This window comes from Thunnus thynnus, chromosome 15 (assembly GCF_963924715.1).
Source record: "Thunnus thynnus chromosome 15, fThuThy2.1, whole genome shotgun sequence".
NCBI lineage: Eukaryota > Metazoa > Chordata > Actinopteri > Scombriformes > Scombridae > Thunnus > Thunnus thynnus.
In genome coordinates, this window is record NC_089531.1 from 20,637,788 (window position 1) to 20,662,110 (window position 24,323).

At 42.4% G+C, this 24,323-nt stretch overlaps 1 protein-coding gene and 1 long non-coding RNA gene across 2 annotated transcripts in view; one reads left to right on the forward strand and one right to left on the reverse strand.

The window, feature by feature from the left end:
* On the forward strand, positions 1–22,219 carry LOC137197851 (uncharacterized). Its single transcript, XR_010931519.1, has 3 exons — positions 1–18; positions 1,679–1,835; positions 22,132–22,219. It is a non-coding gene; the product is annotated as an uncharacterized lncRNA (long non-coding RNA).
* hibadha (3-hydroxyisobutyrate dehydrogenase a) overlaps positions 14,882–24,323 on the reverse strand; it is a 23,766-nt gene continuing 14,324 nt past the window's right edge. Inside the window, exons 5-8 of the mRNA XM_067611313.1 lie at positions 23,100–23,233; positions 22,177–22,253; positions 17,107–17,263; positions 14,882–16,424 (exon numbers count right to left, since the gene is read on the reverse strand). Coding sequence (XP_067467414.1) covers positions 16,266–16,424; positions 17,107–17,263; positions 22,177–22,253; positions 23,100–23,233 — 527 coding nt within the window. The 3' untranslated portion in view covers positions 14,882–16,265. The remainder of the gene's footprint in view (positions 16,425–17,106; positions 17,264–22,176; positions 22,254–23,099; positions 23,234–24,323) is intronic.

A 24,323-nucleotide genomic window follows, 5' to 3' on the forward strand; every position in this document is an offset into this window, starting at 1 on the left:
CCACACTCTGCTGAAAAGGTGCGTGAAAAATAATCACCGTACTGTCCTCCTCTACAATTTAAGTTAGCAACACACGAAAATGCAAAAGCAGAGAAGCTTGTTGACACTGAGTATTCTCTTTAGGTAAGATCTGCTTCCGACCAGTGCCACATGAATGTGTAAAATGGCCGTGGAATCGTAGTTTTATTCCACATACATGTGTTAAGATTTTCTCACTGTTTTTCAAGATAGTTACCTGATCGCCAAAAAAAAGTCTTGCTCATAAAGATATGATGCCAGTCCAGACCCTACACCACCACTTAGACCTCATCACTGATAATATTTATTGTCATATGAATATCAGTGTTCTGTGTCAATAAGTAGAGGATACTGTGACAAATACTAATAATAGTAATAATTTGTATCAAACATTTGTGTTGCTTACAATTGAAGGTTGGGAACGGCAATGTATATATATTATATTATATTCTCCAAGGTATAGGGGGAAAAACCCTTTAGCAAGCTCTCTCCTTCAAAAACATGCATATTTAAAACATGTTTGGTAGTGCATCATTGTTGTCGTTTGCATGTAATCATTTGTCTGCACTGACAAGAAGGATAATGATTTTGACCCATGTTTAAGATAATGATTATAAATCTTTATATGTTACTGTTAGTAATATAGGCCAAGGTGGATGGATGGTTTAGATTTTCCTGAGATGCTGCACCTTGACCCTACACGTGAATTTCTAATATTTAAAGATTTTTCAAAGAGCTGTTACATGAGTCGAGCATCTCAGTCTCCTTTCATTCTCCCTCTGCTTCTCAGCAATAATATAGCTTCATACGGGTGACTACTTCTGATTCCCATCTTCTGTGTTTATAATTATGACCTTTAGTTTGTTAAAGCAGCTGCAGAACAAAGATGTCAGTGTCCATATAGCACTGAAAGGGTGTATCATGACATCATGAAGCAAGAATACTGTGCAGAAGAAGATTTCTGATGCAAATTAAACAGGAAAATATCCCTTTCTGAGGCTAAGGGCCGTGCTGACAAGGCTTTGCACAGATAACAAAGACAAAATGGTGAATATGTCATAGAAAGCAGTTTGATTGTCCATTGATTATATTGAAATCAAAGGTTTAGGTCATAGACAGGGTTGGTTAGTGTCATCTATTATAAAAAAGCTGTTGGGTGATGAGAGGTGAACCAAAACAGTCTCCTGGAGGAACCTTATTAAGATCTTGGTTTTGATCTCTCCACACTTTTATCCTCTTTGTCATCATTAGATTTCTTTGACCTGGATTAAACTCAGATTGGGATAGATGGTATAAGCCTTGAATATTACGGAAGTTCACCAGTATTGGACTTCCTCAGTTCCTCATTTCAGTGTTTAATTGCATAATGTGGAATTTTGCTTATGGGTTCATCGTTACACCAGTGGGTGTAAATCTGTGGAGCAGATGAAGGGGAGTCAACACCTCTACGTGTCATGTTAACGCCTATTCAGTAGCTTGATAACAGTCAACTTGTGTATCTATGATGCTCCATGTGGTCTTAGCTGTAAGCATTGTGCACTTATGATTGAGACCTGTGAGCAAAATTTGGATTCAAGGAGTGAGTCTGTAAGCTAGTAAAATGTAGCCAATTTTTCTAATTTTTAATTATTTTCACAAATTTCTCCTTTCCATATTTCAGTTTGCAGATACTGCATGTAGTAGCCTGACCTTACTGGGCCACAAAAATAAATTCCTTTTTCCCGGTGGAAGTATCCCCTCTGCCTTGACTGAAAAGGACAAGATGATTTGACACTGATGCTGTCCATTTCTGTGATCATTCCCACTGAAATGTACAGGTGAGGCAAATGGATTATGCTTATTTCTGAATATAACAGGATGCAACTACCAACTTTGGTATTGAAATGGAAAATGAATAGTGTAATACATGACAGATCCCTGGAATTGTTTGGTACAAATAGGCAATGTTTTATTTCTAAAGTAAGATTTTGCTATTTTATCTTTATTGGACAGACAGGAAACATCAGGACAGGGAGTGATTTAAGAATATTTAAAGGGACACCAACTTTTTGGAGTAATGAGCACAAAAGCTGCACCCAAATCCAACACACTATCATCACTGTTGACACTTTCTCCCTTTAATTGCCATTTCTGGGAAACCAAAAGTACTCCAGTAATCTAGAGTCTAGTGAACGTCTTGTCCCTTTCTGGAAGTTAATTGATACTCGCAGCTAAAATTTGAGTCAGTTCAGTTTCAAGAAATGTTTCAATTTACAGTATCCTGAGTATCTTTAGGCATTCAGGTAACAAATACTATATAATCCAAGAATGATCTTTATCAAAATACAAGTCTTTCAATTGGAAGGGCACAATGAAAGGTGTGAAAAAGGTGTGCAAGAAATTAATGAGTGCCATGGCCAAAGAAGCAGGAAATGCAGATTTCCTTAAAAGATTTCAGTGTGGATGCTCTGTCATCATGATAAGTACACAGCACTGTAGCTGCATGACTTGCAATAAGTGCAACTTTCGTAGTCGATAATGTTGCTCTTCTGACCACAGTGCAGCTCATGTTTTCTCTTTGAGCCCAATGACTCTACACCCTCTCATTATTTGTACTAAGTAAACAAATCTATGTGGACCCTCCTGTGCAGCAAGTGTTTTTATTTCACCAGCATCCAAGGGTGAGAGAGTGACTGCAGAAAGGAGTCAGGACATGTGTGTTTTTGAATGTCTATGCCCAAAAGACTATACGCATCATTCAGGCTGAAAATCCAATGATATACCAGTAATCTACACACTGTGTGTACGTTTGAATGGGCTTGTTTTTTTGTGTGTGTGGGTGCACCTCTTAACACCACATGGAAAAAAAAAAACCAACCACAAGCTCAGTTTAGAAATATAGGAAAGGCTGTACTCCTCGTCTCCCTCTGATGTGCAATTGTCACTTAAAGTCCACATAATGGCCACATAATGGTCAAGTGTCACTTTATTGATGGTTCTGGTAGGAGCTCAGCCGCCAAGGTCTCCCAAAAGTCTTACTCAGCGTTGTGATGATGATCAACTTCTTAAATTTCATTTGATTGTTCAGCTGCTTTCCCCATGAGATCTTTTGGTTTTGTGGAGCCGATAACGGAGCACACAGCATTGTGCGATATTGTTTAAAATGATTTAATAAGCACTTTGTTTTACGACGGAGTGTTATTATTTTACGACCCTCTCGGCAGCCAATGGCTTTGCAGATCAGTCCAATTCTCTCCACACCTCATTTTACTTTACTGCACGCAGGCCGCTTTAATGCTCGGCAACAGTGGTGGCTGAAGGCGACAGGAAAAGTTGTGCCCCTTTTTTCCCAGAGAGTCATCAAACAGACTCCACAGCAGAGAATAAGAAAAAGCCTGTTCCCACAGTCTCACTGGACTTGCATCACTCAGAATGCAGAATGTTGTCTTTTACAGTGGTGCTGGGCAACAACCAGTTTATTTGACGTCTTCTGCTATGATTAGCTGAGATGTTTGATGTCTGTGTGGGCCCTTGGTGCCTATATAGCTGCATGTAGCTGCACATACAGTACTGTAAGTGTGTCTGCTTGTACCGGCCTGTTGGTGTGTGTGTGTGTGTGTCTGCATATGCCTGTGATAGAGTACCTCCTTGCCGCAGTGATGTATCCTCATTATGCCTCCGTCCCGTGACCGCCGCACCCACTCGCTGGTCCTCTCCTAGGAGACAGGGGTGTCTGGGCTTCCCCTTCTTTCCGCTCCTCCATCTCCCAACCCCCTGCCCTTCTGACTCCAACTCTCTCCATCCCCCAACCTGCACCGTGAAGTGCAGTGTGAAGAGTTGTCCTGCTGACCTCTGACTGCTGCTGATCAATGGTTGTGGTTTTGTGATATTAACTCCGTTGACTGAACTTGAAAAGCTTATGTTGGGAAAATACTCTTAGCTTAACTGAGGGTCGGGGCTTGTGACCTCATAATAAAGATATGGAGTGAAGCAACAGGGATGAACCCAAATGTTTATCTGGAAAGAAATTCCCACAGGAGCAGCTCATACTACTGCGCATTTTGATACAAGTTCCTATCATGCAGGTCAGGAATGGCATATTGTGTATCATTGTGGGCATGTGTGTGTGTGTGTGTGTGTGTGCAGAGTCAGACTAAGTTGGGGAGGTAAGGTTACACCATGGGAAAAGCAGCAGAGGAGATAGTGGTACCAGATAGTGAAGGCATCAGAAGAGGAGCTAAGAGCCTGTGCTTAGTGCCTTAATGGATGGTTTGAAAGAACACTCGCACTGTTTGGCTGGGAGCAGACCTCCCCAAGAACTATAAAACTGTGGTGACTGACAAGGTAGAGGTGGGGTCAGGTGTGTGTGTGTGTGTGTGTGTGTGTGTGTGTGTGTGTTTCAGTGTTAGCTCAAAATATCTCCACAAACAAGCTCATCAGGATTATTTCAGAGGATGACGTCACAGGAAAAAATTTTAAATGTTGGATTAAAGTGTCCATTAAAGTTTTAAAAGTTTCCTACCAGTGCATTGAAAGAGTCTTTGGCCGCTACTTATTTGCGGTTCTGTGAAAAGATCCCTTCCTGTCACAATTCCAATGTGAAATGGAGGATAAAATCCACAGTTTAGCTGAAGCTAATATGAGGCTTCAGCAGTCACAATATTAGTCAAATAAAGTGGATATCTTCCAAAGTTAAGTAAGAAATTCCTTTGTGCTTTCTTGCTGCAGTGTAGAGATAGTCTCACAAGGAGGGGAATGTAATGTTGTTGTAATGTTGACTTGCAAAAGAAATTTTGATGTATCGGAGAAACCCGAGTGGATAAAGTTTAACTTTATAGAAAAAAATTTAAAAAATTGCGATTGCATAATAATTGCCCAGCTTTTAATTCAACATATTTAGAAGATTACAAAAAAGTTCTAATTTTAGATGAAAGGGTTTGACATTTTTGATAGAAACCATTTAGCTCTTATTACTTGTAGTAATCACTGCTTATATCACCCTTTTCAGGAGAACCGGAACATTTGCAGCTTGTTTATAAAATGCTAGGTCAGTGTTAGGCGTCTCCTCTGGTGAACAGAAAGTGATGCATTTTGTTTCTGGCAGCACACAGTGGTTTGCTTGGAATCAATCAAGGAAGAACTGCTTAGTTAGCATACGTAAAAAGTGATAGCACAACTGAAAGCACAAAGAAAAGACTAGATTTATAGTGAAGCCCAAAGATGGCAACAAAATTATAGCGACGCAATCTTAGATTACCACGTTTAAGACAACAAAATATCCTCACATTGTGTGTGCATGCATGCTTGATAATTAAATTATTCTGTTTATGTGTTAAAGCTCAGCACAATCACTTATATTCACAATCAAGTATATTTTGATACAGATTACTCTTTAAAGCAGTTATATGAACTTAAAAGCAGTAAGTGAACAGGCATGAATGGGCGGCAAGACAGTTTAATAAGACAGACAAACTGACGCTGACAGATGATAAACCTATGGCGTCTACAGGTTGTGACTCACGGAGCAGGAACATAGATTAACAGGGGGAGAGGGCGTAACTAGGGAGTCCTGTTTAGGTCAGCTGAGGAGGAGTAGGGGGAGGCAAAGGGAGAAGAAGAGTGTAGGAGGAGAGACAATAGGGAATCCTTGTTTTATAGATCTGTGTTTGTATATCTGTGCCTGACCGCTGTGCACATAGGAAAGAGCAAATTATCGAATATTAAAAACCAGCAAAGAAGAGGAAGGATGAAGGAAGGAAGGAAGGAAAACGAAACACAGATTGTGGTTGCGAGAGCTCTACAGATCAAGAGGAAGATGGAGGTAAGGAAGAAGGACACGGTTTATGGTGATGCTCTGTTTGTGACGGCTGTCTGCTGGATGAAAACAGGGCCTCTTTAACTCCTCGCGGGTTAATGGAACTTTTATGAGTTTGTCCTGCAATCATGTAACCCCTGGCGTCTCCTTTCCTCTCCGTCTCTCTCTGTCTCTCATTCTCTTTTCTTTCCCCATATCGCAAGGAAGATCAGAAGTGAGCCGCTCCTGTCTTTCTGTAAACACTGCTCTCTCTGCACTGGGTTTATGAGGACAGGACCAGTTAGGAAAAGGTCTAAAATTGGTGGGTGAGTCACTGGTCTGTCTTAGTTTACATTAGGTAAAGACTTGTTTAGGCAGTGGTTAGTATAGTCAGGTGGAGAGTATAGAAGCAGTATAATGGCTTAATGGAATAGGAGTTAAGCAGGCGAAGTTGCCCAGAGGTCTTTTTTGTCCATCCATTGTCTCTACCAGTGTGAGTGGTTACACTTTCCTGTGGCAATGGGAGCTTAATTAAAAATAAAAAAAACTAGAAGCTCATTTGTTTTATTACTACAACCACATTTGTAACTCCAGACACCCAAGACTTTGTGACACTACTCACTCAAACCCCACAACTTAAAAACTCTGCCACGCCAGGATAACAACGGTTAGATTTCTGACAACACAAGGTGCATGAGGAGGAGGAGGAGGAGGAGGAGGTGGGAGGGTGAGCAAGGGGTGGCGGGAGGGGGCTCTGTAGTTGTGGATTGATGGAGATTGGCGCCGAAAGGCGACGGGAACCCGACCAGGTCTCCCATCATAAAGCACGGCTGAGGGATGGACGGCTGAGGGCCAGACGCAACTTTTAATGCCCGGCCATGACTCACGCTGACTGTCAGTAATGAGTTTTATTCACTTCCATCATTTGAGTGTCGATTGCGATCATGGGGCTATCTGAGAGGCGTGATTGACGGGATGGAGGTGTGGGGTGGGAGAGTGAGATAAAGGACAGAAAGTAGCTGGACATTGATGCTGATAACAGCCTGAAGTGTGCAGCGTTCTGTTACTGACTAATTTCGGAGCAATTGTTGGCGAAAATACTAACGCAGTGATGTCACGCTAAGCTGGGATATACAGGCCTCATTTTTCAAGACTGGATTTGCTTCTCATATCCATATCAGGCTCTCTCCCCAACATCTTTTTTCTCCATTTCATCTCCTCTGCTCCATTTCCACTTTCCCTTTAAATTACAAAACCCCCAAATTGATAAGCCCAAAAAATAACACTCATCACAGCCGTTTTTATTGTTTATTCAAATATCTTCCACAGCACCTTTTTAGTGTATAGGAGCTCCAGAAGCACATGGTCAAAGACATGCAGTTTAAAGATGATAATCAATATTGATCTCAGTTATAGAGTGAGTGTCGGGTGATGTGAGGGGGAGGTGGGGAGGTCCTTATTCTGTCTAGATGTTGATAGGATCAATGAGCTTTAGAGGATCAAGAATGGATGGTTTCTTGTGTAGGCTCTGTGGTGGTGACAAGGCCAGAGATCTTACACAACCTGGGCTCCACATCTTTCTCATCATCTCTCTGTTTCCACTCTTTGTCTCTCCATTTGCCAATAATCTTTTTATGTTCAACATCATAATGAACGTGCATGTGAAACTGCACATATTGAAGCTGTGTATGAGTAGCTATGTGTGACAGATGCTGAGGTGACTTGAGATGGAAGCATGCACCTTATTTTTCACCCACTCGAGGGTATTGATTTGGAGGCAATAAGGCGGTAATCTGCTGGGCAGTTACATTAGGAAGACATGACATACACACACCTTCTCCCTTTTTATAGACCAAGAACATTAGTAGTAAATTGCAGAAGGTGGACACAAACGCTCCTATACACAAATCACACCCCAGGTTCCTTATTTAAACTGTGATATTAAATAAAACCATTAAAATGAAATCATTCAAATGGAAGGAGTAACATGTCTATGAGAAGCTTGTTCTTTCGGAATAGCACAGAAAAGACACAACCCTGAGGTGTGGAGGCTTCTCGGAATAGCTGAGGACAACTGTGGGGCGCAGGGCCTGGAGGTAAAGATCCATCCCAATCGGTCATGCTTACCCCTGACAGTAACAGAGCTTTTTCTATTCTAATAAAGCCTGTCCTCGCTATATTTACCTGCTTAGCACAGTCCAGTGCTCTGGGGCCACTGTGACCTGCCTGTCCGAGTGTGTGTGTGTGTGTGTGTGTGTGTGTGATTTGGAGAGAGAGACATAATGGTGACTTAGCACCCGGACACGTCAACGATATGTAGATTCAGCGATGTTGATACAGCATCTGAATTGGCAGAGAATGCAAATTTATTTGTGGCCCAAAATGTGAGAGTTCACTGAGTGTGAGTGTGTGTGTATGAGAGAGAGAGTGTGTGTGCATGTGGTGCACAGCATGAGACAGAGAGATGAAGATTCAGCTGTGTGGGTGAGAGTGTTGGATTAAAGATGACAGCCAAGACCGAGGAATCCCATCATTCCACGTCCAGGGAGCACTCCATTCAGCCACTGACACAGCCCTCCGGGGTGGGGCAGGAGGTGGGGTGCCAGTTAGACCCTGTCAAGGGGTCTTATGACCTGATGGATGTGGTGCTACGGGACGCAGGGAACACCCTGAATATTGCCTCTCACACACACACTGTCATCCTTATACACAAGAACTGAGATGGGCCCAGTGAGGTCAGTGCGGCACAACGCCGAACCCACAGCTGTCTTATTTACACATGTGTGTCTTTTTGGTTTGCCACAGTTGTCTTTCATGTTGCAGTACAAGTGCAGAAATGCAAAGATGAGCGCGCACACACTTTGCAGCATCCCATATGACAGTGCTGAACAGCCCTCCCCAACTATCATTGAGCTGAAAAGCCCCAAAGTTGCATGTTCTTTTATTAGAATGGCATAATAACTATCCATCACCTCAGCCAGCCAAACGTATCTCTCCCTCCTGACGCTCACAGCCAATCGGCTACCTCGATATTTGAGAGCTAATTTGTCACAGTCAGCAGCATCCCTCCCATTTCTTCCTCTCCCTGAAGTGAGTGTTATTGTCATCCCAAGTCTCTGAGGATGGGTTTTATCATTCCTGCTTAGTACAGCACTGGGACATTATGAGACACACATACACACACACACACACATTCACAGGCATCTATCCACCCACACCAACCACTTTGCAAGCAAACCACTTGAAATGCTTTTTATCAGCATTTAATTTTGCTCCTCTTCTCTTTCTGTATTCCTCACACACATACAAACAATGATGGCAGTGTGTGTGTGTGTGTGTGTCTGTGAGTGTATGTGCTCTTTCCCTCCACTCTACCCTAAACGAACCAATTATGGGTGTTTATGTAGCTTTAATGTGTGTAAGCGTCAGGAGAGAAACATTGCACCGCTCACCACCTAATCAATGAGGTCTTGCATGCTACACCACCCCTCGCTTCTCTCCTCTCACTCGTCCTCTATCACATCACTCTTTCCCCCCTCATTTTCTCTACTCTGCCTCTATCTCTCCCTCTCTCTTGTTCCTTCTCTGTTCAATTAGCAAGAGATGAGAATGAGGTATCAGGTCAATTGGCCATGAAGAGAGCTTAAAGCAGAGCAAGATGAGGCCATCACAGAGTTGCTATGCTCAGGATAACGAAATCGTACAGGCTGGAGTTTGGTATACTTAGTCCTGAAAATTTTTTATCAGCATTTCAGATGGTTCTTCAGCTCTGAACTGTATTTCATAAAGTTTTTCAATTCTTAATTAAAATGTGAAAGGAAAGTGTTGTAAACCTGTACTCTACATCTGTTGGCTCTAATACCTTTTTACACTCCTAGGATGATCCCACCTATTGTTTATTTGCTGTTAAGCCCTGGTGCAGAAGTTTTACCTAGATGTAATTTCTATATTTGATTTTTTTTGGTTAACCTTGCCTAGTTACAATCTATAGATTTAAAACAGAGCACACATGGGCCTACAGTGTTCAGGTAACCTGCCATTTAAGATTTTGGCTTCAGAAAAAATTATGCCAGTCCCTTTAGCCAAGTACAACTGAATTGTCTTCATTCTTTGAAGTAATATAATTTCATTTTGTATAATTGGATGTAACAATTACTGTATAAATACATGAAAGATGATAATATGGCTGAAAATCAATCAAGATTGTGGTTAAACCTTAATTCAGTTTGTTTCGTGCCACTTTACAGTCACTGTAGAGTTACTGTAAGTTATCAGATGACCACCTAAATCAATAAGCGGTTCCGATTACAGTGTTCTCACTCCTAAAAAACATGGCCACAGGGATGGCAGTGTCGTCTGGTCTGTCAGCCTACTTTGTTCCACACTGTAATGTCTCAACAAATATTGAATGGGTTTCCATGTAGTTCGGTACAGATGTCCATGGTGTCCAGAGGATGAATCCTAATAACTTTGGTAATCCCCTGGAGTTTCTTCTTGTGCCACCATGAGGTTCACATTTGTGGTTTTGAGTTAAATGTCTTGACCATTATTTAATCATTTCCATTATTTCATGTTCCCCTCGGGATGACTTGTAATAACTGTGGTGATCCCTTAAATTTCCATCTGGCACCATAATACTTTGGTTTATGACCAAATACCTGTTAAACATTCCCATCAGCCTCAGTTTTACTTTGTGTTTAGTGCCAGTTAGCAAATGTTAGCATGCTAAGATGCTCAACTAACATGGTGAACATGGTAAACATTGTACCTGCTTAGCATGTTAGCATTGTCGTTGTTGATTCTTGCCCTTTGTATTTAGCTCATAGCATTGTTATGCCTAAGCATAGCCTCACAGAGCTGTTGTTGTAGACTGTCATGGAAACTGCTCCATAATACCAGATGGTCTTACTGCATTTAGTGTGCACCTGAATTTCAGTGGCATTGTTTTCACCTGTCCAAAAAACTGAAATCAAGGAGTTAACACTCCAAAGTTTGATGAACTACAAAAGCATGCTTGGTGTGAACTAGAGCCTGTGGTCTCCCCCATGATCTGTCACTTGATTTCTTACAGACTCAAGATTTCATTTTTCATTTGAAACCATTATTACCACACACAGATCTTTATACAACTTTCCAGAAGTTGTAAAACAGAATGTGTTATTCCCCTCTGGGTGCTGAGCTGCAATCAGGCTGCCTTTACTCTGTTCTCACCCACTCTCACCCATTACAGGTCTGAAACAGCACCAGCAGCCTCTGGATCAGGCCTTACAGCTACCTTCTCCACCAGCTGGTGGCAGAGATGAATGTGGCCTAGCAGGCACTGCACCCCCCTGGGTATTTAGGGCCCACCCTGGTGGGTCCGATAGGAATGGTGGGGCCGGGGCCCTGTTACCGACACCAGTGATTATTTACCGGGCCTGGGTCTCTGTGGGAACCGGGCGGTGATAGATTCTGACGGGGCTGATGATCATTCTTCCAATGAGAGTAATTAATATAATGAAGAGCTACTGAGCATGTGCAGCAGCGTGTGATGAATAGAGAGTGTGTGTTGTCGTTACTCACAGGTGACAGAGGGTGTGTGGGGGGTAATGCGAGGAAGGAAGTTTACTGTAGAAGGGGAGGAAAGGGCAGAAATAGAAAGCCAGTGCAGGAAAAGAAAGTATGATGGTATCAGTATCATGTTGGAACATAGAGGTGTGTTAACATAATTGAAATCAGGGGATGTGTTGATTAAAATATTTACATCCCCTCCAACACCATTATGTATAGCTTCCTAGAGGAAGTAACAGAGGTGAAGAGGTTAAAAAGGCACGTAAAGTGGGTGAAAGCGAGTGAAAAAAAGACGACAGCGTGACAAGACAAGCAGGTTCCCCTCTCCCTCAGATATTTACTCATATTGTTGAGACGCAACCTTTTAACCAGGTAGTGGGTCAATGCTCCACAACTGCAGCCCCTAGATTTTCTAATGAGGACTTCATAGTTATAATTAGCTGCTGTTATGTGCCTCGCTGTCGTTGTGACATGTTATGTGCTGACCCGCTGTCTGCAATGGAATTATCCTCACTAATGAACCTAAGCGGAGTCAATGACTCAGGATGGGGGAATGTTGTCTACAAAACAGGAAGAAGACATGTGTGGGTGTTGTGCTGATGTGCAGACGCTGTGGGTGTGGATCTGGACTATTATTGGTGGGTTCATGGAAAAGATATCAAGGCCATAATGCTACACAGTGAGACATGGGCTCGTTACGCACCGCTGGGCGAGCTATTATACCTGCTAGATTCCAGCCACTAATTTAGCCACATGCCACTTAACGTGTGTTTGATATGAATCACGGGGTGCTTAGAGGAGCCTCACCCCCCTCCCTGCGCCGTGACCCCACTGCTCTCACTTCCTTAAAGAGCGAGTCGTTAAACAGCTGAGAGGATCCACCAGCAGTTATAATGGGGAAATAATGAACGCAGTTGCCTCAGGTATTTATCACAGCAGCAACTCTCTATGCCGAGGCTGTTTTATTCTCTAAATGGCAGGGAGGGGGGTTTACCAGGTGGGCAATTAACTTCAAAGTCTGAAAACACACCAGCAGAAATAGATGTAAATTTTGATCATCTGCGTATAATGTACACAAATTCAAATTCAAAACTAGTTTAGCTCAGGATTCTTCAGGTTCCCTGTTACTAGTAAAAGTGATCATGGGCAGGTTGCAGGATGCATGAAGAAAAAAAATAGTATTTTTCTCAGCTCAGTATTGTAAGACAAGGTTGTTGATCAAATCACACAATGCAAACAAGCATCAGAGGGTGAACTCTTAGTGACACATCAGACTGTGTTTTAGCCCAGTGTGGACACAATACAGTGTGGTGTGTCTGGTGTCCCACCACTGGCTGCCTGGCTGACAGGGTGAGGCCCTCCAGTTCAGACCGGCTGGCTCGGGACTCTGTCGGTCCCTCGGTCGCTCGCATCCCCTTCAGACGTCAGCGCAGGCCGGTCTCACCGCGGCTCCTTTACAGCCTGCTTTCATGTGTCCTTTAATGAGGAAACCGCAGGCTCAGCAGCCTGCTATAAAACACAGGCAAATTAAAACACCCAAATATGAATCAGCTACGCTGCCTAATTCAGCAGACCAGTCCAGAGGCGTAGTTCTTCTTTAGGGAGACCTCAGGAAGACCAGAGACTATTGTCTGCAAAGGCCGAGATGGTGTTGGCGGTTAAAAGATGCCGAATCCTGCTTGACAAGTTACCTCAGCTTTTTCATAGGAAGAGATATGTGATACTGTATAAATAGCTTCTCAATCTCAACCTAGAAGTAATTCCTCTCTTTTACAGTCAGATGAAGATTTTCAAAGCGCAGAGCCAAGGCAAGTGCATACTTCCCAAAGAACAATAACAGAGTGAGTCACAAGCCCACTACACAACTCTTGCCACCAATGGCTCACCACAGTCTGATACAACTGTGGCTGCCACTTAGACGACAGCAGCTCCATAAAATGTCGCAGAGAAAAGCCAGCCCTCAGAAAAAAAAAGAGTAAAATTAAACAAAACCGCATTTGTTTTTTTTCCTCCCATTTCATTGTAATGATGGAAATAAGGGCATCATTCTGAGATTAGTGCTATTTCTCCCTGACTGACGTTAGGCGTTATATGAGTGCCTGCTGAAGAGCTTTTGAGAAACAATGGAATAACAGCCCACTGAAAGGCACGATGGCTGGATCATGGGCTGATTTGCAAAGTTTAAGCTGCATAAGACGGCTCCGAATAGTCTTAAAAACAGGGAACCAGAACATCTTGGTGTTCACATGGCAAGAATCACACAAGTAAGAGTCTGTTGCCATGTTATTGGTTCTGCAAGACTGTACTGAGCTAAATAATAGCTTCAGCATGCTAACATGCTGACATTCAGCAGGTATAATGTTTACCATGTTCACCATCTTTATTTAGTGCGTTAGCATGCTAGCATTTGTAAATTAGCACTAAACACAGTATACAGCTGAGGCCAATGGGAATGATATCAGTTTTGTGGGGATTTAGTCATAAATCAAAGTATTGGACAAAGGAATTTTGTCCTGATGGTGGCACAAAATGAAAATATGAGATAACCAAAGTCATTACAATTCATACTGAGTAGAACATATTTCATGGCAGTTCATCAAATAGTTGTTGAGATATTTCACTCAAAACCACAAATGTGAACCTCATGGTGGTGCTAGAAGTCAGAGATCACCAAAGTCATAGGATTCATCCTCTGGGGACCATGGAAATAGTTGTTGACATATTTTAGTGTGGACCAAAGTGGTGAACCAAACAACCAACGCTGCCATGCCTAGAGCCATGCCACTAGTGACTGACTAAAAAAAAAAACCCAAGAATTACAGTGTTTTGTGTTATTGTCCTGTTGGTCACCTTACCTGTTAGGTGATCAAGTCAGGTTAATTTACATGGGCCAACAAGAACACTTTAATTCTGTGGACTTTACAATCTGTTCAACATATGGCAGATATTAGGCCCTTGATTTGGATGAGGAAAACTCATGAGCTCCCTCTTCCAGGTTGGAGGTAATAAGCACATACATAGCAAATGTTCATTTTGCTACATACACTAAGTCTAGTAACAGTCATTGACTGGTGTTATCTCAAAAGTAAGAACATTAGGAATTTAAGTAGCTCCAAAGCTAATTTTACAAGTAAATTTGAAATAGGCTGCTAAATGTTTCAGATGATTGGTAACTGTTATACAAAATCAATACAAAAATATGTTAGAGACATAGTGAGTGAATATAGTTGGTGCATTAACATGTGTATCATCACCTGGGCTAGTTTTCAATAAAATATGGCTACATCAGCTATATTGAGTTATTACTATTATTGAGTTATTGATGTATACTGTTTTTCCTTTACTGGAAACAATATTGACATGCAATATGTGTAACATGGTATATGTTAAAGTATAGAGGGACTATAGATGCTTAAGATAAGGGAAGATGACCACTGAGCCACTGTTCCCAAAGCTCTTTATCAAACTAATCTTTAACGAATATTATATACATTAATTTGCAACACACTTTCTTCACAAACCAGACAAACGCATACAAAATACACAGAACAACTTTTATTTTAGGCCACAGAATGACTGAGGATCTGTTTCACAGAGCAAAGACAAGCTGTAGACACTATTAATGACTTTTACTAAAAAAAAAAAAGACAATTCTTTTAGATTCCTTTTCAATACTAGACAACAATATGAAATATACATTATGTACATTTGCTTAGAGCAGGGAGGAACCTTTCCTCGCTGACACTTTACACAGATGTCGTACAAGTAGAGAGACAGACAGACAGAGAGGAGCAATATGTGAGGATAGACTTTAATTAAAGTAAAACAGAAAGTGCCAGAGAGTGAGAACAACATTTTGTAGTGAACAGTATAAAATTTAAACAATGTTGGACACAAAATAATACTCTAGTGGCTCGATAAGCAGATGCAGACAGCAGAGCAGAGGTAAGTTCAAATAGATTGTGTAACTGTATCAAAATGGTCCAGCACATCGCACCGCGATGCACACAGTGCAAAAATAACCAGGTATATCTCACAGTATTTAACAGAGCAGAACTAGTCCAATCAGTAAGTAGTGACTTAAATGTAGTACCAATGGAAACAAACTCTAGTGTATTCACAAGGTAAAAAAAACTAGATGATTGAACACTGAAATGAACAAATGAAAAAATTTAAAATGGCTGGAAGACTCGGGTGACACGTAAATGAGTGGATCCTGCCAAAAACAGATGAATGTAACAAAATAAGTAAACTTTGAGCCAGCAGTTTGGTGCCTTCACATGTAGTGCTGTGAATATGGGATTTTTTTGTTCCATTAGAAAAGGACAACCCAAACTCTGCACTCCCTTGCACTGTCTCTTCAATGACATTTCCATCAGTATGTAAATTCTCACTGTAGTTTGTGTGGTTTTTTACTGTCCTCATTACATTTGAGTAATAGGCAAACAGCACTAACCCGACAAAAACATACTTAACCTTTTAACAATCATGCAATTATTACTTCTCAATCATTCTGAAAAAAAAATACACATATTTGCATTGTTATATGTAAACCTGCAGCACCTCATCCCATCCTATCTCTGATTTCCCTACTCGGGCTTCTCAGGCCAAATAGAGAAGAGAGTTGCTAAAGAGGAAGGGCTTTGTCTCTAGATACTGATCTAAGGTCATTTTTAGCATTTCCTCCATGCAGAAGGAGAGTCATGAATGGAAAATATGATTCAGCTAATGCAATGAGGGGACATGTGTCGACATACAGTATGTTAATTGGACCACAGATCTGTGCCTGAGGGCAAGGCCTTAGTCTCTCCTGAGCATAGTGGGATAAGGGGCACTGGGGTGTGTGGTTGTGGTGCGTGTGTGTGTGTGTGTGTGTGTGTGTGTGTGTATGGTAACATCACAATCAACTACGCTCCCCCTCCATTCACTGTCCTTCCTCCTCGCGTAGGAATTGGAAGACGGATGAGAAGTCCTTGTTAGCGTAGCCACGGGAGCACATGACTCTGAAGATCTGGTGGGCGAGGGAACCCAGAGGGATGGGCGTCTTAGTGTTGGTGGCAGTGTTTTGGGCTAAACCAAGATCCTAGAAAAAGAGACACAATGAGAAAGAGGCAGGTGTTAGATAGGTGGACTAACACAAAATCTAATGACTGTTGTAGCTGTAAGAGAGTACTTATAATTCTGTCAGATTTCTTAAGTTTAAGTGTGATAGAACTACTCAGGCTAATGTATGCAGAGCACACATTGCAAGTGTATTAATAGACACCCAGATGTACGAAATAATCCACAGACACAGACCGACCCACACAGAAGAGCTACAGCAGTGACAATAAAATCTGTGAAACACAAAAAGTCACAGATGGACTGGTAAAAATGAGGGCAGGAGTGTGATTCTGACACAAAAGAAGTCACATGTGACACAAAGCCAGTAAGAGGGTTGAGAGACTGACAAAACAATGAGACTAAGCAAAGAGAGACTGGTAGTGAAACAATTAGTCGACACTTATGACATATAATCATTTAAATAATTTATTAAGCAAAAATGCATTTGCTAGTTGCAGCTTCTCAAATGTGAGGTTTTACTGCTTTTCCTTGTTTTATATCATTGTAAATTGAATGCCTTTGGGTTTTGGACTGTTGGCTGAACAAAACAAGCAATTTGAAGAAATCACCTTGGACTCTCAGAAAATTCAATGGAAGTGAACAGTTAACTTAATAATCAAAACCATGAAGATAAAAAAGTGACACAAAGACAGAAAGTGTACCTTTGCCATTAGTGTGGTTCCAAATCCGCCCTGGTAGTTGTTGGCAGAGGGGACACCCTCCATGACTCCGGGGACTGGATTGTACGAATCACTGGACCAGCAGCGGCCTGAGGACATGTTGAGGATCTTTGCCAGTAGTTTGGGGTCCAAACCCAGTCTGGGACAAGAAGGAGAAGAAAGAGGTCAGTATCTCCTTTCAGAATCGTTACTTGTGAAATCCATGAGTAGATCATCCAATCAGTTCAACCAGCTTTGCTTGATGTAAAAGTTTAGTGTTGCGGTTCCATATTTGGAGCATTACTTTGTCCACAAACCTGAAAACAAAGGAACTTCTGATAATATTAGCAGGTGAAAGCCTCAAGAACATTACCTTATATAAGATGCAGTGCAAAATGACTCCTAAATAGGACGGACCTATATAAGCATGCAGGAATATTAACAAATCTTGCTTTTATCCAGAGTGACTCATGATGAGGTGAAGGTGAAAAAACTCTGGAAACAGTAAAAAAAAGGAAAAAGGGATTATGTAAGATGTAGTGAGGAAATAGGACAGACAAGGATGAGAGCGCCACTTATGGAATTCATTTCCAAAACAGAGTGAAAGAGAAACATGGAGAAACATGGAGAAAGATGGTTGCGGGGCGGCCGGTGATTGTAGTGACCCCTGTTGAACTTTATGCCTGGCTGTGACCATTCCTCAGTGTTAATGGCTGAAGGCTTTGTAATGCTGGCTAATGCAGTATTGATGTTTACCAGCACATCTATCCTTCATCATCCCTCTTTCATGAAAAAAAAGAAAGTGGAGGAGGAGGAGGAGAAGTGGTTAAGCAGCACAGGGGAGCCATAAACTTCTCTGTCACGTATAGCAGCAAGCGCTTACTTCTGCTGCCCCATTTTGCAGCAACCTACTTTCATATGCAAGAAGACAAATCTACATGCTGTGGAAAGAAGACGCAAGAAAGCAAAGAGACAAAGAGAGATGGAGCACAGACAGACAGACAGACAGAAGCAGGGAGTGAAACAAAGTGCCAAGCATTACAGTAGGAAGGGTGTAACTATAGCGTCTGTGTCGGTCGTTCAATCTGCCTGTGTAGCGCAGCTTTTGTGTATTAACAGTTTAAAGGCCAGTGTAAAGCTGACCACATCAAGCCCTGGCTGCCTCAGTTCAGTGTTACTTACAGGCCTGTAACTCTATTCTGCTCTCAATATGACTATTAAACCATCATAGGTCCTTAAGGCCAGCAGCCTCCCTCCCTCCCTCCCTCCACCTGGCACTCATTCTGGCACTCATTCTGCCATTACTACCACAGTTTTTATTAGCTGTCTACTAACTAATTAAGAATGGGAATTGCATTTACACGCTCTCCATGTCTCTCCCTCCTCCCTTTCCCTGCGTCTCTTTTGTGTCCGCTCAGCCTCCTCATTTTTTAACACACTGTTTTGGAAATGTGGCATAACTAACACTGCGTGTGTGCATGCGTGTGTGTGTGTAAACATGTGTTTTAGCTTGCAATTTTTTTTAATGGCAGTCTCACTCATGATTAGTTTATGTCTGTAAGCATCCCTCGCCGTGCTCGCCGTCCCTCTTCTCCTCTGCCTCTACTCGCTCTCCTCTCCTCTCTTCCTCCCCCTCGTCTTCCCTGCTGACACCTCCCTGTCTGAGGACTCTGGGGGACATATGTTTGACATCGCACACGAACCCCCTCCCTGCCCCCCACCCCCCAATCTCTCCACACGCACACACAAGCAGGCAGCCCCTCCCTGCGTTCTGGGTCAGCAGCTGAAAAGGTTACAGGCTGAGCTACAATAAAGCGCGTCCGAGCGCGCAGATCGTTTGTTATAGCGACCAGAGACGCTGACGGGGAGCTGTTGTCCTCTGTTAACGATAAATCAATGAAGTTCCCCTCCTGCTCCCATCACGCATACACACAACCACTCACCCACGCTCACACGGCTGTGGTTATTAGCTGACGCAGTGGTGTTGTTCCTCGCCTGCGGTAATTTGCGTGAAGAAGAGGACATGTCACGCTTTAACAAGATTGACATGGATAAACACACACGCAGACACAAATGGTGAGACAAACGTGTTGCTGTGCGATGCCGCTGCAGATTAAAGAAATGTGAGACGGAGATGGGATGAAAATAAGAAGGGAGGGTGTTTATGTGCCGGGAGCTCTGGCAGGTGGAGTTCATTTGCAGCACTGATATTAACTGTCTGTTTCATTGCGATTAGCTCCTCGTCCTCATCTGATACCACAAGAGAGGAAGCCCAACCCATTCCCCATTTATTATTGCATTAAAGATGTAACGAGCACATATACACACACAAGCGTTTACTATCTCATTTATAGAGGCAACAAGCGCATTTATCACCCAACTTTAATCTTCATCGGAACATATGCTCACAATTCATTTACGCCGCGATGGGAGGAGGAGGAGGAGAGATGTGCGTCTGCGTTCATGTGTGTTGTGGCAACACAAAAGCGTTGCGTCTTGTTACCCTTTGATTCGCCTAACGTTCTCTCTGTAACATGAATACAAGAGCAAATATGTGCCTGCCTGCTCGGGCATCAATGACGATGTGGATCTTCTATGCATGAATGAGTGCAGGTACACAGGCGTGCAAAGTGAAACCCGTAAGCTGTAAAAAAAAAAAAAAAACCCACAATATTCCTCCCTTCCTCAGCCAGTTGCATCTATCCTCTTCTTCCTCTCCTTTCATCTTCATGTGCATCATTAAAAACACTGCTGCCCCTCTCTTCTACTCTCTGCAGCTTCTCGCCCCCCTCTTTCACTGACTGGTTGGCTGCATGCAGAAATTACAGCAGACAGCAAAAGAGGCAGAGGAGAGATGAAGGGATTAAAAGGAAAGAATAAAATGAGGTAAAGCAAATAGGGACGGGGAAGAAAAGCTGAAAGAGAGCGAAAGAAAAGGAGCTAGAAAGACAGGGTGTGTATGTGGCTTTTGAGTGTGTGTGTGTGTGTGAGTGTGTGTGCTCATAATTGTCATGCGTGGCCATTCCTTGCACTAAGAGAACGTCACGCTCTGTTGGAGACGGCCCAAGCCTCCATCTGAGATCAACAAATTAGCTCCACGAACAGAACTGTGTGTGTGTGTGAGTGTGTGTGTGTGTAAGTGTGTGTGTGTGTATGTGTTTGCCTGCGTTTACAGGTAAAGAGAGACAAAGACACACACACACACACACGTTTGAAGAAAGGGCAGCTCTATCAGGCCTGAGTCCACCATGATAAAATGTTATTGCCGTTTTCCTGTAAATTGGCTGTGAGTGCTCAGTCTCCTTTGTGTCGGACTGTGTCAGTGTGTGGGTCGGTACACAGACGCCTAAGAGAGCGTCCTCTCTGCATAAGAGGCTGGGCCGCAATGCAGCATGGGAGATTTACGGGTGTGGGCTCTTTCTAAACGATGACAGTCTTTGTCAAACCCTCTAATAAAGCCCCAGAGATTGGCTAGTAAGAAGCAGGGGGCACACAGGAACACACACACACACACACACACCATGTATGTATGTACTCACAATCAAAACTAAATATGGGTCAGTCTTGTAAAGATAGAAATAATATCTCACATTCAAGGTGAGGCAATGGATGGTATATTCTTTTTTTAAATAGATTATGATGATGTGCGGAATAAATAGCAAGTTGTTGTAGTTTGGTAGAAAACTGCTGTCTTCAGTGTCTCTGGATGTAAATCTGTGTGTCTATGTGTGTGTGTGTGTGTATGTGTGCATCAGAGACAGTGTGGCAATGTGTAAATCTGTGTTTCTCCCTTAATGCCTCCATATTTCAGAGGCCTAGTGGGGGGATTTATGTGCAACTGCTCATGCCAATTTTCCTCCTCTGTCTCAGCACAGATAAATCAGCTGCACTAACACAGCTGCACTGTGAGAAGAGCAATCCACGCACATACACGCACTCACACACACTAAAAACTGGATGCACACACCATTTAAGTTGCAAAACCCATAAAAACACATAATAGTAACACAGTGAACAGAGGAAACAGTCCATTATTGACAAGAGAGATATGTATAAACTGGAAAGATAATAAATTCACACTACTAAAGTGGAAAACTTAACTGATGGATCTAGTAATTTCATTCATCTGAGGGACAACTGATGTATGGGTTTACTGTAGAAAACCTCAAATTCTCTCAAAAAAGAGAGATTCTGAACAGAATCTGCACTTTGACGCGACTTAGACATATTTGAATCATCCTGATAATTCAAGCCATATCAGACTATATTGGTTTAATTCAGAAGACTTCATATCCCATCATTCTCAGCCTCCTGCTCAAAAAGGCCTTTATGCCAGGACAAGGTGTGATGAATGATGGGACTTCTAGGCATTGCTTGGTGACAGGGGTGTGACAGGATACTGGTGAGAGCTCAATCAGCAGATGTAAATCAGGGTCTGTGGCTCCACCCCCTCATCCATCTCTCTCCAGCAGAGCTGGGTCTGACTTGGGGCTGGGCTGACCTCTTTGCACTTCCATAAACTACATACACACATACACACACACACACATTTCCGAACCTCTACTGAAGTAGTAAATTACTGCCACAGTTACAACCACATCACTGGTATAGTAATTATAGTGACGGCTATATCTAAGAGGTAGTTCGTAGATGAAATCATGCGTAGCTAAAATGCGGAAGACTCAAACGTGCCACCTTTAAGTTCATGGCACTTGCTCTTATAATGATATCCAAATGACTTGAAAACTCAGCATTTTCTTACCTCAGTCAGACAAGTCCACCTTTCCACATACCTCAACAAGAAAAGGGAACCCTAGTGGATCTACTGCACAGCTGTTTTCATGTGGCTCCAACAGCGTATTGTGATTTCTAGCTCATTGCCTATTTAAAGCTGGGATAAGCTGTTCACAAGTATCCCTGTGTCTGTTTCTATCTGTGTTCTACCACCTATTCTTACAGCTCCATTAACTCTGCCCATGTAAATGCAGCCACTGTTAACACTGTTTCGTTCTTGTTTTTTCCCTTTAGGATAGCAGGAAGGAATTGGCTAAGCACAGCATTGGCTGACAATACCTGATGCCAAGGTTCATGGTCTCTGCGGTCCCAATCATTCCGATGGCCAGCAGCATATTGTTGCAGATCTTTGCTGCCTAGAGGGGATTGACCACAAAGAGGAAATAGCACTTTTACTGTGTGTATATGACTAGGTTCGCAAGACAACATGTTATACAGAATGTCATTTAAAAGGTACGTCAGGCATAATCATAACCATAAGATAATGGGAACAGACAATTGAATATGTCCAGACACACTAGAGACTCACTAGGAAGACCTTTAACTGGGACATTTTACCCTGACGTCTCTGGATTAGTGAGGTGAAATCTTTATTTTTTTTAGTATTTATTTATTATTCAAAACAGTGTAATCCATGATGCTCAACATACAGTTTTCACTATGTATAAGGAAAGATGATCTGTTGATTTTTGGTACAAGCCTAAATTGCACACATATTGCCTCATGAAAACAACTATAGTGTAGAGCCTTACATGAAGCTGTATTTAACCAAAAGCCAAATATTTCTGTGTGCGCTATGTGTTTTGTGTTTCACTTAATTGTTTTATTGCTCATTATATCATGATTAATAGGCTACACTTTTTAGTAAAAAGGGAAGCTTATTTTATTTGTACAGTTACGCAAGAAGTTATCTTCCTCTGACACATTTTGCACGCTGCAACAGTATTTTTGGTGTCTTATAAATCCATGTGGGCTGGGCCCTTGTATATGCATGACACAATACTAACTAACAAACTAACTAACTATTAATGTACATACAGTATATGTGAGTGTATTTATTTGTGTGGAAATATATGTATTTAAGTTACTGAAAAGAGTGAAATTGTGTGTTTGTGAGTGAAGGTGCAGTTTAAAAAAACAGGAAAGCATGTACTCTCTGTCTGTGAGTGTGTGTTAGCATGTTGGTATGTATCTGTCTTTACCTGTCCGGTGCCAACCTGTCCACAGTAGACAACATTGGCTCCCATGCAGGTGAGCAGCTCCTGCGCAGCGTGGTATTCCTCCTCCACTCCACCTACCATGAAGGTCAGTTTGGCCAGGCTGGCAGCCCCGACACCTAAACACAGACCACATGTTCAAACACAATGTTGAGGTTAACTGAGGTGAACACGCACTTGATAGTACACATAAATATCGACACAAACCTGCAACACACTGCAGGCGTGCAAAAGGTGGACCCAACTAAAGCACTGTGTATGGCAAGTATATATATTTGCCACATGAAAGAACATAATATATCAACCACTTGACTGTTTCAACACAACCAACTGTGTCTAAAAGGTCAGCTGTGTACTTTTCTGTGTGTGTGTGAGACAGACGTGTTAAGTAGTGGTGCACCAGAGGGACGGAGGTATCTTTAAAAGCCGATTGTTGCCATCATCCACTGCACAATCCTCGTGGGAGCCCTTGCCTTTTGTCCTGTCACCCCTACTCTTTCTGTCTCACACACACACACACACACACACACACCCCAACAGCTGTGCCGGAGGCGACCCCCCCCCATGGGGGTATCAGTGACAGGCGTGAGGGGTAATTAACTTTACACTTTATCATGTTCAATTAGGCGTCCCTCCCCATGCCTGATGGCTTAAGGAGCGTGCCATGTTGTAGGAGGCAACTTCACCCCCCCACCCACCCCCTCCACAGGGTCCTTAATGCAGAAATAACCCCTTTTCAGAGTGGGCTGGACCTTGCCGGCCTGAGCCTCTTCTTCAATGGCACTTCCCCTTAAATGCTTCATTGAATAGCCGCAGACATTAACACAATGAATCGTTGGTATACACACACACACACACACACAAACACACACACACACACACACAGAGGAGTAAAAACATATGTCCCCACAATACTTTGGAATGTACAGTAGATGCCGAAAGACTGAGAAGTTTCAGAAAGAAACACCTTGCCGGATCAGGCACATAAAGTGACAGACTTCCAGTTCCTCGCAAGAAGGAAAGAAAGAAAGAAAGAAAGAGAGGGGGAAGGAGAGGGAGTTCAAATCTCTCTTTAGGGTGTTGTCTAGCTCTAATGAAAGGCCTCTTAATACTGAAAGCCTAATAATGTCTGTGTTAATAATTAAAAGGGAATTAGTACAGACAAAACAGCTGAAATCACATTACCTGAGGAGAGGAGAAGGGAGATGA